Here is a 17,837-nt window from a genome sequence, read left to right as displayed (position 1 = left end):
CTTCTGTTAGAGACAGTGAGGACACATTTTCTTTGGCTACTTGGAGGATCAAGTATGTTGACTATGGTAGTTAGGGTCTTTTTTTTTTTTTAATCCATGAAATTCGCTCTCTTAATATCCTATAGTATTTCACATCTTTCTGTTTGCTGTGGTTTTGATATACTAACCTGGACTTTGCACAAAGGGCAGATGTTAATCTTATATGAAATAAAGTTATTAAGTGTTCAATATGCATTATATGAATGTTTGCGCTTCTAACTACACTATTGCTTTTGTTTTGCTTTAAAAGAGAAACTGACAGAAACATGTCACCGAGTTAAAAAGCAGATGTATGTCATTAAAAATTTAAGGTTATATAATAATATTTATTACAAAATTACATCCTCAGTATTTGGTTGAAGATATTTTACAAGTTAGAGAAACCATCAGAACTGATTCTGGGCTGCAGATGTTACTTAGTTGGAAGAATGGCTGCCTACCATGAGCCAAGCCTTGTGCACATTCCTGTGAACCTAGCTCTCTACAGGTAGAGGCAGGAGGATCAGGAGTTCAAGGTGATATTCAGCTACATAGCAAGTTCAGGGTGAACCTGGACTACATGAGACCCTGGCTTTAATAACAAACCACACCCAAGACAACAACAACAACAAAAATAGAGGTAAGGGGAAGTGTCTCAGTTCTTGCCCTGCAAGCATGCAAACTAGACTTTAGGTCCTGCACACCCACATTAAAAAGCTGGGTTTGGTGGCCTGCCTTAGTGTTTAGGAGGTAGAGACAGGAGAATCCTAGGACAAGCAGGGTAGCTTGGCAAGCTGAATTATCAGCTTTGGTTCAGTGAGAAGCCTACCTCACTAAACGAAGTAGAGAGTGGTCAAAGAAGACACCCAACACTAACCTCTGGGCTCCATGTACGTGTGCATACATGTACAGTGCAACTGCACATGAACTCATATACACATTTACACATTCACACTATATACAAGAAAGCTTTATTTTTTAGTTTCAGGTTGAGTGCACAAAGCCAGGCATGGTGACACATGCCTTTAATGTGGACATTTGAGAAGTAGAAGCAGGAGGATAAGTTTGAAGGAATGCTCAAATAAGAAGCTCATGGCTAGTCTGAGATATGTGAGATGCTGCCTCAAAGTGTAATCAATCAATCAATAGAATGGATAACACTAAAACTCTGCTAATAAGAAGTCTAATTTGTCCTCTGTTTCCATAGAATAAGATGATAGAACTGTCTAGTGTCTACAGACCTTTTGTATCAGACCAGCATTTCCAGGAGGTTTTTCCTGGAAATTGATATCATTTACATAAGATAGTCTTCTGAGTTTTTGGTGGCTAATGACAAGGCTTTGCTCTAGTAACTCCAGCCCAATACATCTTCTCCTTTGCTGACATAAATGTTTATATACCCCAGATGGTGTATGACAATCTCATCACTGCTACATTGGTCTTACTGCTTTTGAAATTCACTCCTGTGAGAATAACAAGACTAAGAAAAACTGTTGCTATCTACCTGTGCAGCTGGGGGGAAAGCAGACACTTGTGCTGAGAATTGGTTCTCATTTTAACAGAATCAATTAAAAATGGAAGTGTTTTATTCTGTTTCTCCTCTCTCTGTGTAAGCTTTGTAAATGTCATACATTGCCCTTCTAAAATCTTGTTTTCTTTCTTGCTTCTTAGTCAATTGGAAATGCTAAGACAACCAGGAATGACAATAGCAGCCGGTTTGGGAAATACATTGAAATTGGTTTTGATAAGAGATATCGAATCATCGGTGCCAATATGAGAACTTACCTTTTAGAGAAATCCAGAGTGGTGTTCCAGGTAAGCTGGATATGCATACTACACATTCAAATGCTTGTGTCGGATTTTTTGATTACTACATAATTATGTGAAACTTTCTCATGGAGATGGAACAACTATTCTAGAGAGGGCACCAAGGACAGAATAAAATAACTATTTTATGGAAATACAGTTTGATGAACAACTGAGTTTATTAGGCTTATTTACATAGCATGGTTGGCTCCAAAGCAGCTCTATCACCACGAAATCCCAAACCATCATGGATGACAACCTCATGGAATCTGCATCACAGAGCCTCCCTTTCAGCTAACCTTCTATATTTTATGTATTCTAGCATCTCCCCAGATGATTGGCACTGGGGGAGGATGGAGTGAAAAGTAATGGCTGCAATCCCAGCTGAAGCTCCTGTGACCCAAGCTTCCCTCTGTCTACTAGAGTGTGTCACAGCTTCATCACCATTCCTTTACACCTAGCTACTTTTTGGGGGTTCTCAATTAGTGTCCATGTCTACGAGAGCCAACATAATCTCTTCTCCAAAATGATGGCCATTTTATGCCCATGGAAAAAGCCATACTATCACAATTATAAAGCCCTTGCTTGCTAACATGATACACTTTATTTCTTTGTGCTCATGAGTATATTCTTACTTGAAATGAAACATGTAAAACGATGCCTGTCAGAGGCAGGGGACTACCTTTTTAAACTAGTAGTCCTTCAGGGTGGGCACTGATTTAGGTTTAATGTTTCATACTTTGTTAACTTTTTAAGTTACTGAATAAAATAATGGATTTGATTATGACATCCATGTCCATACATATAGTTGGTCCTAGTGCCATACCACTCCTCTACTCTCTGCTGTCCTTCCTTTCTCTTGCTGGTCTGTTTTCTTTCTCAGTGTCTTCCTACTTTTATTAATATGTATATGTGAATGCATATCTATCTAAATATATCTTAAAGCTAGAGTATGCATGAGAAAGAAAACATGTTTTGTCTTTCTCCATTCGTGACCTCTTGTTCTCTTCCATACCCTGCTTTTAGACATCATTTCCCATCACAGTCTCTATTTTACTTTCATGTTGTATGTTCATGTTTTGTGTGTGTTATGCATTTATTAATACTTAAACCTAGATTCTGCATATAAAGGAAAGGGTGCAGTATTCGTCTTTCTAATTCTGATGTAGTGGTTTTGACTTTTTCTTATAGATGCTTGTGGAAAAGCTTAGTTAAGTAGAGGTGGAATTTAATCATTGTCTCTTATATTTCCCAATTGATACAGAAAGCATTGATCTATAGCTTCAAAGAGTTACAATTTGAACATAACTCAAGAAAAACGAAATATTCCGTCCTCTTTCCTTCTTTTTGATTCTTAGGATCTGACATTATTTGGGTAGAATAGTAATATTATCAGGAAAATTGCAGGGGGCGGCTCTTTGAGTTCTTAGTTTTACTAAAGTACTTTAGAATGGACTTAGAGGCTTGAGGATAATTTTATTAAAGTTTAAAAGTAAAACAACAATAGAGAAAAGCTCAGAATCTCAGCAACCACCAGGAAGAGGAAAGAGAGAAGTCAGGCCTTTTAAGATAAGCATGGAGGTCAAAGAAACAGAAAAGGCCTAGAACATCAAGAAACGCATGCTTAGGAATGTTGAGCCTCAGATCTGAGTTCAGAGGCACCCAATTCTAAGTTCTTTTACCCTAGAGCAAAGGATTGCAAAGGGACATGGTTAGAAATAGAAACAGACAGCTCATTAAGAAAGGAAAAACATCTGAGGAGTGGAAGTGAGCTAATGAGCTGAGGAAAGAGCCCAAGTACTGGGCCATGTTGCCCCGATCCATTATAGACTATTTACATAATGCCAGTCCCACGTTTGAATAGGCAGGGCTTTTTGTGAAATTCTCTTAGAAGAAACCCAGTGAGGAAGGGCTTCCAGCCCTTTCTTGCAGACTGGCATTCCTCCTGCTAACCCTGACGTTTCAGCCCTGCTCTCTTCTGCCACAGAGCTAAAAGAAAGTCTTTATAACCTGGCTGTAAACTGCCATCAAAACCACAGTTGAATATTTGTGTAGGATTTTTGTTGCTACTTAAACTGTTGTTTCTTTCTGAGGGAAAAGGAGACGTGTTATAAATTACAGCACTAGCAGGTGCATATTCACACATTATGGCACGATAGGGAAAGTAGATTATCGTCAGAAAATGTCAGGATGGTGACCCACTGCACAACTTATATTGAGACCCAGAGTGTCAATGGACCATGTGGTGGATACCAGGTCATTAAAGTTAAAATACTCCATATGGCAGGGTCCAGTCTTCTGATGCCTAAGGTTGTTGTGCCTTTAAAACTGTCTTAGCACATACCAAGAGTCATGAGTTGGGTTGGCCAGGCACCCCGGCTTTGAGTTTGGGATTGCACCTGACTAAATATTTAATCTTAAATAAATTATACTTGATATGTATACACTTAACATAATATTTGATATGTGTAGTAAGGCAGTAACCACCCTCCACTATTATTCTAGTATTTAAGTTACAAACAGTAGTACTATTCACACATTTACACTTACATAGGATGTTTTAAAAAATTGTCCATCAGTGAGAAGAAAGAATGAGTGAAACATAAATGGATCAAGTCCAGATAGAAATGTGTAAGAAGGTGGGACTGGAGAGCTAGCTCAGAGGTTAAGAGAGGACCTGAGTTCAGGTACCAATGTCTATTGATGACTAATAACTCTCTGTAACTCCAGTCCCAGAAGATTTAACACCCTCTTCTGGCTTCTACATACACTACACACTTGTGGTACACAGATAAACATTCAAGAACATACATAATGTAAAAATTATACATAATGTATAAATAGATATACATAATGTCAAAATTAATCTTTGAAAAAAAGAAATTTGTAGGACTTTGAGCAAAGGTAACCCAGATAGGAAATTGGCCTTGCTCATAATGTTGACCAGTGGCTAGGACTGCCTAATGAAGAATGGGAAGGCTTACTCCTCTCTATAGGTGTGATGTGGTCTAGCCCCTCCCTGTCTCCCCCAGTATAGATCAGTGAGAATGTTTGTTCTATCGAATGACTCACAGTCACAGTAAGTAGGCTGGGTATTGGCCATCCTGTGCAAAGGTGACAGGACTGTTTCTGCAGACCCACCTGCTTTTCCAGTCTCTGTGTGCTGAGCTACCTGATCTTTTACCTACTCGTGGTTGGGATCATTGCTGTGTTTGCTCAGTGTCCTGTGTCCCTGCAGCAGGCTTTAAGACTTCCCTTAATCTTATTAACACTAATATTTATCCAGATGCAAAATCTAAAAATATGTTGATTGGATTTTAGTATTCACTTCATATGTTCAATAACTTTTTCTACTCTGTGGAAAAAGACTAAGAATTTACCTTAGATGATAAGTTATTATCTTTTATTTTATCAAATTTATTTTTGATAAGAAAATATATAATACATATTATGTAATACAAAGGATATAGAGAGAATATTTATGTATTTATTATAGTTACCAGAGATCATCTCTAAAATATGGCAAAGATAAGATTAATCTCTTTTAGTCACAGTAGTAGGAGTAGCATGAATACAGAAGTATTGATAGAAAATGGTGGTGAGATTTACAATAAAGAAATTATTTTGGCCTCCTCAGAATCACTGGTGTCCAATGATTGTGGCCATCTATCAGCCGGTCACTGACTCAGAAAGCATTACTAAGCCAGGCACAGCAGTGCAGGCCTCTCAGGAGGCTGGCTCAGGTGACGCATAAGTTCAAGGCCTGGCTGATCTACAGAGCAGTTCAGAGCCAGGCAGGATGTTAAGACTGCCTCAAAATAAAAAGTCCAGACGGATTTGAGTGATGGTGCAATGGTCGGGAACACTTGCCTAGCGAGTCCGAGGCCTTGAGTTTAGTCTGTAATATTCAAAACCTAAAACTCTTGCTAGCTGATATTTCATACTGAATATGACTAATACATTTATACTTTTTTTTTTTTTTCAAGAGGCAGAGTCTTACTGTTTTACCTATCTGGCTTCAAGTCTCAAGCCATCCTCCTACCTTGTAAATATGCTATAAGCCATAAGGTTTAATTATTTAAATCAGCAATTTAAATAACTGATAAATTTAAATGGGAAATTTGGAGATTTATTGAAATAATTAAATATGAAAATTATTTACTATAATAGGTTTTCCTGAGTTTTATATTAAAATGCTACAATTGAAAACTCTTCTCATTTCAAAGGCAGAAGAGGAGAGAAACTACCATATCTTCTATCAACTCTGTGCTTCAGCAAAGTTACCTGAGTTTAAAATGCTGCGATTAGGTATGGATTTGGCACTAGATTTATTGTATTGGTATTTTTTTCTGTTACATTTTGAGTTCTCCAGCTTGTCAAGAAATATTACTTTGTATAAAATATTTATGAATAAAATGATTCTTGAAGGTCTGCAGCGGGCTTTAGGATTCCCATGGGTGTGGGTGAGTGGCTCTGTCAGGTTCAGGATTGACCTTGTGGCAACTGATTAAGGCCAGGTAGATGGGCTCAGCTTTCTAGCCGTTGCTGTTTTGTTTTGTTTTGTTTTTAGACAGGGTTTCTCTGTGTAGCCTTGGCTGTCCTGGACAGCCTTAACTAGCCCTGTAGGCCTCGAACTCACTGATATCAGCCTTCCTCCGCCTCCCAAGTGCTGAGATTAAAGCTGTGTGTCACCACCACCTGGCTCACCTCTCTGCTTTTATATAGGTTTGAAAACTGCTTTGATGAGAGAGGAAAGCAGTTTGTGTGGAATTAAACCCGAAGAAAATTATCATTTACTTATTTCACCAATTAAGATAAAATCTTGCATCTTATATTAGGATGTGAGTTTAAGCTGGACAGACTGCAAAGCCTACTTATACCAGTGTGCTGTCACTGCCTGTAATTCAGCATGTTTGTAAGGGTGAGTTCCTCCTCCTAGACTAAAAACCTTTCCCTTCCCTTCACTGCAGGGAATGCAGATAGTTTTCATTACACGAAGCAAGGAGGCAGCCCTATGATCGAAGGAGTGGACGACGCGAAGGAGATGGCGCACACCAGACAGGCCTGCACTCTGCTTGGTAATGTCACTCCTTTCTTGAACTCTTTTAGCACTGGCCAGTCTGACTCCACTAGGCTCTGTTTGGAATATTGGTTTGTCTTTGTGTTAACTGGTGAACAGTGCTGAGAGTTCCCATATACATGGAACACATGAAGTGTCTTAGAATGGTTCTAGGAATAGATCGAGGTAATGGTTGCTCAACCTTGTAAATGCACCGAAGATTTTTGAGTTACACCTTAAAAGCCTATTTTCAGCATCAGGAGAGGTAAGATTAACTTTTAATTTAAACTTTTACAAAAAATCTAGGCTTTGAAACTAAATGAAATGGATTTTTGTTTAAACTCACATGCTGTTGGTCTTGTTTGTTTGTTTCGGGGCTTGCTTGGTTTTTTGGGGGGTTTGGTTTTTATTTGTTGGTAATGTTTGGAGAGTTTTTCACTGTGTAGCCCAGCTTGGTCTTGGACTTGCAATCCCTCTGCTTCAGCCTCTTGAGTGTGGGGATGGAGGCAGGTGCTCCTGTGCCAGCAGGGTTCTGCCTGTGTTGTCTTTACTGCTGCCAACAGGCTCTTTTGTAGCTAAGAAGCTTAACTAAGTTGGCATGGTAACAGAACACATGTGTTCTACCGTTTGCTTTTTGTTGTTTTGGATAAAGGAGCTTTAAAATCTCATATTGTTTGAGAATTTCATATATGCACACAGTGTTATTGCAGTATTTTTGAAACAGATGCCACTGTTCTCTCTGTGTTGAGTCCCCATAAGAATCAGTTCATATTTAGAGCTGCACAACTATTAAAGATGTTCTTCTTTTATAATAAAACCTTAAAATAGGAGTAATTCAAGTATCACTTTGGTCTTTAGAGACATACCATCAGGTAAGGGAGCTTAGGTCCTGAAGTGCAATAGGACGTGCTAAAAATGCAGACGCTCATACCGTTTCACAAAGCTGTGGACTCAGAATCTGCATTTTAGCAATGTCTGCCAGTAAGTCCCAGAGAACACTGTTCTACCTAAGAATTTAAAAGGGCCCTCTTTATCCGTGGCCTAGTAAGGATCCAGACAGTCCTGATAAGACCTGACAGGCTAGGGTCAGATAGTAGGGGAGGAGGATCTCCTGTATCAGTAGACTAGGAGAGGGACATGGAGGGGGGAAGGAAGGTAAGACTGGGAGGAGATAAGGGTGAGGGCTACAGCTGGGATACAAAGTGAATAATTGTAATAAATAATAATAATAATAATAATGAAAAAATTTTAAAAATTAATTTAAAAGGGACAGTATTGTGCTGGGTGTTGTAGCACATGTCTTTAATCCCAGCACTCAGGAGGCTGAAGCATGAGAATCTGAATTTGAGGCTAGTCTGGTCTACAGAGTGAGTTCAGGACAGCCAGGGCTACACAGAGAAACTCTGACTCAAAAAAAAAAAAAACAAAAGACAGCAAAAAAAAGTCATTCCATAATACAGAAAATAGTAAAACTATTCTCTATAAGGTAAATTCTTAATTGCCCTATATAAAAATGTTTTGAAATAGTTTTACCAATTTTACTTGCAGGATTATGTTTAATAATTTTTCCCATTAATTTATTTATTCACTTTACATGCTGATCGCAGCACCCTCTCTCCTCTCCTCCCCTTCCCTACCCATTCTACCCTCCTTTTCTCCTCAGAGACCTGATTGCAGCAGCATCTCTCTTCTCCCATTTCCCTACCCATTCCACCCTCCTCTTCTCCTCAGAGAATGGGAGGCTCTCTGGGTACCAGCCCACCCTGGCACATCAAGTGGCAGTAGGACTGAGCATATCCTCTTCCACTAGAGGCCAGCCAAGGCAGCCCAGAGAGGGGAAAGAGATCCATAGGCAGGCAACAGAGTCTGCTCCACTCCAGTTGTTAGAGGACTAGCATAATGACCAAACTGCATGTCTGCTACGTATGTGCGGGTCTAGGCCCAGTCCATGAGTGCTCCTTAGTTGGCGGTTCTGGCTCCCTCAGTCGTTCCTCTCACTCTTCCACAAGACTCCTAGAGCTCCACCTATTGTTTGGCTGTGAGTCTCTACATCTGTTTCCATCAGCTGCTGGATGAAGACTCTCAGAAGGCAGTTATGCTAGGCTCCTTTCTGCAAGCATAGCAGAATGTCATTAATAGGCTCTCTCCCATGAGATGGGTCTCAAGTTGGGGTAGTCATTGGTTGGCCATGCTCTCAATCTGTGCTCCATCTTTATTCTTGCACATCATGTAGGCAGGACAGATTTTAGATTGAAGGTTTTATGATTGGGTTGGTGTTCCCCTTCTTCCACTGAAAGTCCTGCCTGTCTACAGGAGGTGGCCACTTTAGGCTCCATATCTCCCAATGCTAGAAGTCTCAGCTAGGGTCACCCCCATAGATGCCTGAGAGCCTCCCCCATTCCAGGTCTTTGGCTCATCCCAGAGATGCCCCCCCGCGATTTCTGTTCTCTCTCCCTCCCCTGCTCTCCCCACATCTGATCCCCAACCCTGTTTCTCTTCCACCCAGACCCCTCCCTCTATCCAATTCTAATGTCTAGTTTATTTTTCCTGGATACAGTGGTCTGGGCTGGCATCTGTGGTCTCTTAGAGACTGTAAGACTTTTTAGAGTCACTGTTGAGAAGTTGGCTGTAATTCTGATAGGTCTACCTTTACATGTTACTTGGCTTTTTTCTCTTGCAGCTTTTAATTTTTTTCTTTGTTCTGTAGATTTGGTGTTTTGATTATTATGTGGCAGAAGGATTTTCTTCTCTGGTGCAATCTATTGGTGTTCTGTAAGCTTCTTGTATGTTTATAGGCATTTCTTTAGATTGGGGAAGTTTTCTTCTATGATTTTGTTGAAAATATTTTCTAGGCCCTGGAGCTGTGAGTCTTCTCCATTTTCTATTCCTATTATTCTTAAGTTTTGTCTTTTCATAGTGTCCTAGATTTTTGGATGTTTTTTGTCAGGAACTTTTTAGATTTAACTTTTTTTTTTTTTTGAATGATGTATCGATTTCTTCAAGTGTGTCTTCTACACCTGAGACTGCCTCTTCCATGTCTTGAATTCTGTTGGTAATGCTTGCAGCTGTAGTTCCTGTTCTGTTCCCTAGGTTTTCCCTTTCCCAGAGTCTCTCAGTTTGTGTCTTCTTTGTTGCTTCTACCTTCATTTTCATTTTTCTGTTTTATTTATTTCCTTTACCTTTTGATTGTATTTTTCTTTATTTCTTTAAGGGATTTATTCATTTCTCTTTAAAGGCCTTAATTATCTTTATAAGATTGGATTTAAGGTCATCTTCTTGTGTTTTGGCTGTGATAGGCTATCCAGGAATTGCTGTAATAGGATAGCTGGGCTCTGGTGCTGCCATATTGCCCTGGGTCTTGTTAATTGTGTTCTTACACTGGCCTTTAGCCATATGGTTATTCCTGGTATTGGCTGGGTGTTCCTGGTACTGGCAGGCCGTGGGCCAGACAGTGGAGTTCAGGAAACAGCATGCTGCTTACCTCTGCTGGCTCTGCCCCAGAATGTACCTGGGTTCCCACAAGCCTTCTTCAAGGGAGGCAGAGCCTTGGGCCTGGTGATAGAGCTCAGGGGACAAAGTGCAGCCCACCTCTGCTGGCTGTGCCCCAGGTGGACTCAGCAGGCATGGGAATGGCAGAGAGGGATCTTACTTGGATGTTCCTGAGGCCTGGCAGGCCTTCAGGGGAAGAATGCGATGGAAACTTAGAGGACAGCAAACAGCTCACCTCTGCTGGCTGTACCCCAGGTGGACTTGGCTGTGTTTAATATTCTAGAACTTATTTTTGTCACCAAAGAAATGAAGCTGGATCTGGGAAAGGCCAGAAAGTATCCAACTTTCTAATCTCACTTTATCATTTAAGTCGTGTTCAAACGCTGTGTTTAGACTTCACTCATTAACTTGGGATGTAAACTATCTATTGGAATACTTCCAATCTTAGGATCTTTTTAAATTTCTAATTAATTGATACTTAAAATTAATTCAATAATTTAGCCTTATTAGGCTGCAGTATTCATTTGGAGTAGGAATAAATAGTAGCAATAATATTAATTAAATACTTATATATCTGGGATGTGACTGTAGTGATTATTTTTTAATACCTCTTGTGTCCAGGTATGCTGTACGCTATGTCGTTTAATATTGTAGACACTCTTTGAAGAATTATTCCCTTATCTCAAATGAAAAACACCAAAGCATAGATAGATGAAGTAACTTCTGTGTGAGGTGGCAGGTTGGTATCAGTGCCAGGACATGGGACCATATCAGGCACTCTCCACCACCCACAATGTGAAACTGCCTATTGTGTTACTGTCAAAAAGATGAAAGTATTATTATATGTGACTATGTATGTAATATGCAAATCTGCCAATATTCAAGAATTAATAGTAGACTTAAGATTTTGTTATAGCTGGGCGTGGTGGCACATGCCTCTAATCCCAGCACTTGGGAGGCAGAGGCAGGTCGATCACTATGAATTCGAGGCCAGCTTGGTCTATAGAATGAGCTTTAGGACAATCAAGGACTGGAGTTTGGGTCCTAGTACCCAAGCAATAACCCAGTGCCTATAACTCTAGCTCTGAGAGAAATTCCCTCTCAAAAAATAAAAGCAACAAAAAAATTTTTTTCTTGTAATTACTTTGTTGCTATTCTGACATCAGTTGCTTATTTATCTACTCTATTTCAGGAATTAGTGAATCTTACCAAATGGGAATTTTTCGAATACTCGCTGGCATCCTTCATTTAGGCAATGTCGGATTTGCATCTCGAGATTCAGACAGCTGCACAATACCTGTAAGTTGACAGCAAGCTGAATGTGATGGCGGACTGTCTATTAATTTTGTGTGTTTGTTTAGGATAGCCTCTAGGGCTTGCACATGCTAGGCAAGCACTGTGTTTGAAACATTGGCACTGTGTGGGGTTTTTTGAACATAGTTCTGGGGGGGCAAATTCAGTCCTTGCACTCGCAGAGCAGGAACTTTGCCTGCCGAGCATCTACCTAGACTTATAGTATTTTCATTCATTTATTCTGTGTTTTTGTACGCATGTATAAGCACACAGGTACACAAAACTGTGTGTGTACAGAGGCCAGAAGAGGGCATTGGATCTCTGAGAGCTAGAGTTATAAGCACTGGGTTGTTACTTGGCTACTAGGACCCAAACTCCAGTCCTGATCATTGTGTAGCAGGCACTTTTACCTACTGACCTATCTTTCCAGCCTCATTATTTGTTTGCTTGTTTGTTTGTTCATCCATTTATATGTTATGAGTGCTGGCATGTATATGCCACCACATGTGGAATCCATAGTACATCTCTTGGGAGTTGGTTCTCACCTTCTACCCCATTGAGGTAGGTCTCTTGTTTCTACCTGCTCTTGGTGTTCTAGAGTAGGAGCCTTTGGCCAGTTCTCCTGTCTTTGCTTTCTATACCAGCATGGAGTAGTGGGATTCCAGATGATACAAACTGCACCCAGCTTTTTACTTGGATCCCATAGATGGAACTTAGGTCATCATATGTGGCAAGTTCTTTTTCCCACTCAATCATCTCTCTGTCCCTAGTTGTTTTTTTTTGTTGTTGTTGTTGTTTTGTTTTTTTTTTTTGTTTTGTTTTTTTTTAAGGAGAAAGTGATGGGTCTGACTTAAACTCCTAATTTCTTTTAAGAAAATATTACTTAAAAAAAAAAAGTTTTGTCTTGTGGCCTAAGTTGGCCTCAACTTGTAACAATCCTCCTGCCTCAGCCTGCTGAATGCTGGTGTTACAAGTGTGCATAATCATATCTAGCACCAATTTTTTCAAAAGCTGCTTTATTGAGATATAATTTATTTACCACCACCAATACATAGTTTTGAGTATGTTCATAGGTATTTAGATGTGTGCAACCATCACCACAAATACTTAAAATACTTTCAGAAGGAAGCCTAGTTCCCTTACCTATTGCCAACTTGTACCCCTCATCTCCTCAACTCAAACAACCCTGAGTCTACTTCTTTCCTCTGTAGAGTTACCTATTCCAGACACTACTATAAATTGAATCATGTAGTATGTGGTCTTTCAAAGTTTATCCATGCTATAGCACATATCACTTCTTCAAGATCAGTAGTTGCATCCATTCACATAAGGTCTACAGAAGTCATGTAAGGGATGCAGGGATATGTCAGTTATTAAAGAATTCCAACCTAAAAAGCCCCTCAAGTAACGTCAGACTGTCATCTTCAAATCTTCAGTGGCCCATGAGTAAAGGTCAACCATGGTCTTTATGGCTTTATTTTACACATTTTCTGCTTTACCTTAGTAACTTTAGTCCCACCTCTTTCTAGTTTCCCTTTTACTACAGAAGTTCTTTTTTCCTCCTGCTGTTACCCTCAACTTAGACAGCTTTCCTGTTCTTGACCAAGAAGTACCTGCTATTCTTTCACATCCTAATCTGTGATATAAGTTCACTGTCTTCTGCCTTGCTGGCTAGAGTGAACTTCTCTCCTGTGGATTCTCAGTACTGTTTTTGCCTCTCTACAGTGTTTCACACTTCAATATCGATGTCCCTTATAACTGCAAGCACTGATCATAATGAGACACCACAAACAAGACGACTTATAGAAGAAAGAGTTTATTAAGGGCTTAAAGTTTCAGAGAGTGAGACCATGACCATCGCAGCAAGGAACATGGCATCAGGCAGACAGGTGTAGCTGAGAGCTTATGTCTTGATCCACAAGCATAAGGTAGACAGAAAGAGACACTGGGAGTGGTATAGACTTTTGAAACCTCCAAATCTGCTCCCATTGACACACCTTCAAGAAAGACAAATCTCCCAATCCTTCCCAAACAGTTCCCCCAACTGGGGACCAAGTATTAAAATATATGAGCTGCTGGGGTCCATCTTTATTCAACCACACAGGAGCCTTTGTTTTTGGTTATTGGTACCAATTTGTTGACTAGCTGACAAATTTCTGACTGAGAGATTGAATGTGTCCTAAGAGAGATACAGGCAAATCTATGAAGAACCAAGAAAGTTTTTGTTGTTGTTTAAAATGAACCCTACAAGAGATTGCAAAGTGACATCCAGATGCTGGGTTATGGATGCTTTTGATTATGCTCCCTGATGAGGTGGAAGTGATGTTGATATCCGTGTGACAGAGATAGTGCTGAATTGTGTTACTTCCCTTTTCAGGAATTATTCTTTGATTGATCTGGTCATGAGCAATAACACACTCTCTTTTGGTAGCCCAAGCACGAGCCTCTTATCATCTTCTGTGACCTCATGGGAGTGGCTTATGAAGAGATGTCTCACTGGCTCTGCCACCGAAAGCTGGCTACTGCCACAGAGACATACATCAAGCCCGTCTCCAAGCTGCAGGCTACAAATGCCCGAGATGCTTTAGCAAAGCACATCTATGCAAAGCTCTTTAATTGGATTGTGGATCACGTCAATCAGGCTCTCCACTCTGCTGTCAAGCAGCACTCTTTCATTGGCGTCCTCGACATTTATGGGTAAGTGCATTTGGCTTTCTGCCCTACTCTGCTGGAAACCTGTTGTTTGTCGGGAGTGTTTTGAAACTGAGCACTAATTTTGTTTTCTACTGGAGAAGAGAAGGAATTCTACTTATAACCATTCAGAAGTGCCTTTGATGATGGAGATGAAATAATGCCAAAAAGAAAAATAATTACACATTGCTTAAACAAAAATTAGTTCAACTCCAAAGCCTATTTACTAAGCTAGTAGGTCGAATTAATTATTTTTCAGATTCTCGAATGATAGGTTATTGGATTTCTAAAAATATATTCATTTCTAGTTGCTTTCTCTGGATACTGGATACTGTAGGTGAAACCTTTCTGTGCATGGACTTGCTTGGCAGCTAATTTTTCACTCTGGTTCAGTTTTTCAGAAGAACCTCTGATTACTATTTCTGTCTCCCTTCTCTGTGTGAAATGTTGGAAGTATACATTGACAGAAACTGTGGCTTTAGCATAGTCCTATTGTTTCCTCCTGGAGGATGAATGAGTCTCACAAACCACCCAAGGGAGGGCCACACAACGGGAAGCTTTGTCTCAGCTGATGCTCATCATAGTCTGTCTTTCCACCTTTCAAAACTTTATCTGAGATATAAAGAAAATGTGATCATGTTAAGGAACTTAACTTTTCTCTCCCATGGGTGCATATTTTAAGTATTTTTAAAAGCTATTTATTCTTTTTTTTCTTCCTACCTGACTTTTTTGGTATTGCAGATTTGAAACATTTGAGATAAATAGTTTTGAACAGTTCTGCATAAATTATGCAAATGAAAAACTACAGCAACAATTCAACATGGTAAGAATTTTCTTTCTTGAATAAAATTCTGCTATAATTTTTTCTTTTGAGTTCCCAGTCATTTGTTTGTTTTTAAGAAGCTGGGTCTCTGAAATAAACTCCTGAACTGTAATTATTGGGTTTAAAATAATGAAATTGCCAGGGAACAGAGCATTATAAATTGATGTAACATTAGAAAAATGTTTTGGCAGTTATTCCTTATCTGGAATAATGAACATTTGGGACAAATAATTTAACTCAGAGATGCAGGAAGTGGGTAAGCACTAACATTGAGTCCTTCTGCTTGCTGTTTGGAAGCCAACTATATGTAGAGTTATAGCTAACACCATCTATTGTGTTAGCAAGATGTCAGCATTTCATAATTTTCTACTCAGTGGTCTAAGTTCTTCACTGAGGCAATGGCAGTGGACGCATTTTGGGAGTGGCCCATATTAGCTTTGCGCTAACTTTGCATTCCAAGTATTGGATTACAGACTTGCCACCACACACCACCCAGTTCAAACAAAATTCTTTGCCTGAAATTAATGATAAATTTCCCTCAAAATAATCCATACTTTAATATATAAACTGTTTAGTAGTGTAAAACAATGAAATGTACTTCAGAAGTACCCTTAATTTTCAGAAAGAACAAAGTTCTTTCACCGCAGTAGGTAAAGCTAGAGATAGCATAGTTCATTTTTTAGGTTTTGGTGTGTCCTTTAAAAGAAGAAAAAAAGGTTTTAACTGTGGTAGAATAGTGTGCTGTGATTAGCTGCTGCTTGTTTTCAAACTTTATTTTCTATGATTTGGAAACCTTTTACATATATACATATGTCTATATATACATATTGCTGAATACAGACCAGTAACTCAAAAAACAAAGACAAAATAAGGTTTAAAATTGAGAAGTCAAAAAAGCTGATAAGCATATTCTTTTTATGAAAATGATTTATTTTATGTGCATTTGTGTTTTGCCTGCATATAAGTCTTTGTAAGGATGTTGGATCCCTTGGAACTGGAGTTATAGACAGTTGTGAGCCACCATGTGGGTGCAGGGAATTGAACCTGGCTCCTCTAGAAGAGTAGCCAGTGCTCTTAACCGCTGAGCCATCTCTCCAGCTCCCTGATCAGCATATTCCTTTAAAATGTGAAAAAAAATACTAAAAAAAAAAATAGCAAAGAAAATTTAAATTTTCTGCATATAGGCATTCAGATTGGGGTTGTGTACATTTGGGACTAAAATTTTAAACTTTTAGGGTGTTTGACATTATAAAATATAAGTACTTTGATAAACATTTGAACCATCTTTGTTTAGCAAGTGCAGCTGTTTGATACAATGAAATAATGTAGGAGTGGTCTTTAAAACCTTATGGTTTTTTTCATGATAACAGGGCTCATTCTCATCCAGTTAAGGATGGTTGTGAGCCAACTGTGGGTACTAGGAACTAAATTTAGGTCCTCTGAAAGAACAAGTTCTCTTAAAAACTGAGCAGTCTCTCTAGCCCCCAAATCCTTAATTCTTGATGGTACCTTGCTTACTCCTTTATCAATAAAAAGAACAGAAGACATTTGTTAGTTAGAATCATATGGATTACATGATGAGTTTTGTTTAGGTGTTTTGTTTTGTTTTGTTTTGTTTCTGAGACAAGGCTTCTCTGTGCATCCCTCACTGTCCTGAACTCACTCTGTAGACCAGGCTGGCCTCAAACTCAGAGATCCACTTGCCTCTGTCTCCCAAGTGCTAGGATTAAAGGTGTGTGCCCCAGTTCCTGGCTTGGATGATCTTTTTGATAAAGGATTATTACTACAAATGAGACAAGATGATATTGCCCTAAGTGTAGTATATCATGACAAAGTTCTAAGTACACAAAAAGGGAGAGAGAGAAGAGCGTGTGTATGTGTGTGCGTGTATGTGTATCAAAAATATTTTGTCACTTTTGAGTTCTAAAGCTTGGGGTCCTAGAAAATAGGTATTGTTAGGTCACAGCCACAAAAACCTAGTTTATTTAGAAAAAAAAATGGCAAGAAAGAGTGAGCCAAAGAATCCAGAAGAAATAAGTAAAGAGAAACTTAAGAGCCAATAGTGGTCATTAGTATCTGTAGTGAGATTAGAAGCTGTGTTGTCAGCCAACTTGGTTGGAGCAGAGGCAGTGGTTGGATTGGCTTTCCCACCTGGACCAAGTTAAGCTTCTGTTCAGCTCAGAATGTGATCACAAGCTCTTTCCCTATCTGGATGAGGATTTTGTTATTCTCCTTTGTAATACCATTAGCATTTGTACTTTTATGTTTTTGTGGCTACCTGACTTCTCCCAGTCCTCTCCCAGCATCCATGTCTGTGCTGTTGACCACATGCAGTGACCGACACATAGTATAGACTCAATACATGATCCGATTAAAGAGTTAACACAGATGAGAAGCAGTGGTGTAGATGGTGCCTGAAGCAGTAGCAGGGTATCCGTGGATTGGTAGTGTTCATGCCTGCTTCCAGTATTCAGTGTACACTCCAGAAAAGTGAGCCCTAGATTCCCTGTCTGAGGAGAACAATCAAGGCTGACATACAAGGACAGCTGTCATTTAATTCTGAGGCACCTATCCTTCCACACACAGCAGCTTAGAAGAACCACTGCCTGGTATGTTCAGTAATCTGGAAAGTGTTCTTTCTGCATTACTGGTCAATGC

At 39.4% G+C, this 17,837-nt stretch overlaps 1 protein-coding gene across 4 annotated transcripts in view; it reads left to right on the top strand.

Annotated features, from left to right (window-relative positions):
* Nucleotides 1-17,837, top strand: part of Myo5a (myosin VA) — a 157,286-nt gene that overhangs the window by 67,036 nt on the left and 72,413 nt on the right. For all 4 annotated transcript variants that reach the window (XM_060384753.1, XM_060384752.1, XM_060384751.1 and 1 more), the window contains exons 6-11: nt 1,690-1,833; nt 6,051-6,132; nt 6,795-6,902; nt 11,565-11,671; nt 14,097-14,362; nt 15,098-15,179. In XM_060384753.1, coding sequence (XP_060240736.1) covers nt 1,690-1,833; nt 6,051-6,132; nt 6,795-6,902; nt 11,565-11,671; nt 14,097-14,362; nt 15,098-15,179 — 789 coding nt within the window. The remainder of the gene's footprint in view (nt 1-1,689; nt 1,834-6,050; nt 6,133-6,794; nt 6,903-11,564; nt 11,672-14,096; nt 14,363-15,097; nt 15,180-17,837) is intronic.

The sequence above is a fragment of the Meriones unguiculatus genome, chromosome 6 (assembly GCF_030254825.1).
Source record: "Meriones unguiculatus strain TT.TT164.6M chromosome 6, Bangor_MerUng_6.1, whole genome shotgun sequence".
Taxonomy (NCBI): domain Eukaryota; kingdom Metazoa; phylum Chordata; class Mammalia; order Rodentia; family Muridae; genus Meriones; species Meriones unguiculatus.
This window is presented reverse-complemented; position numbering and strand designations above follow the sequence as displayed.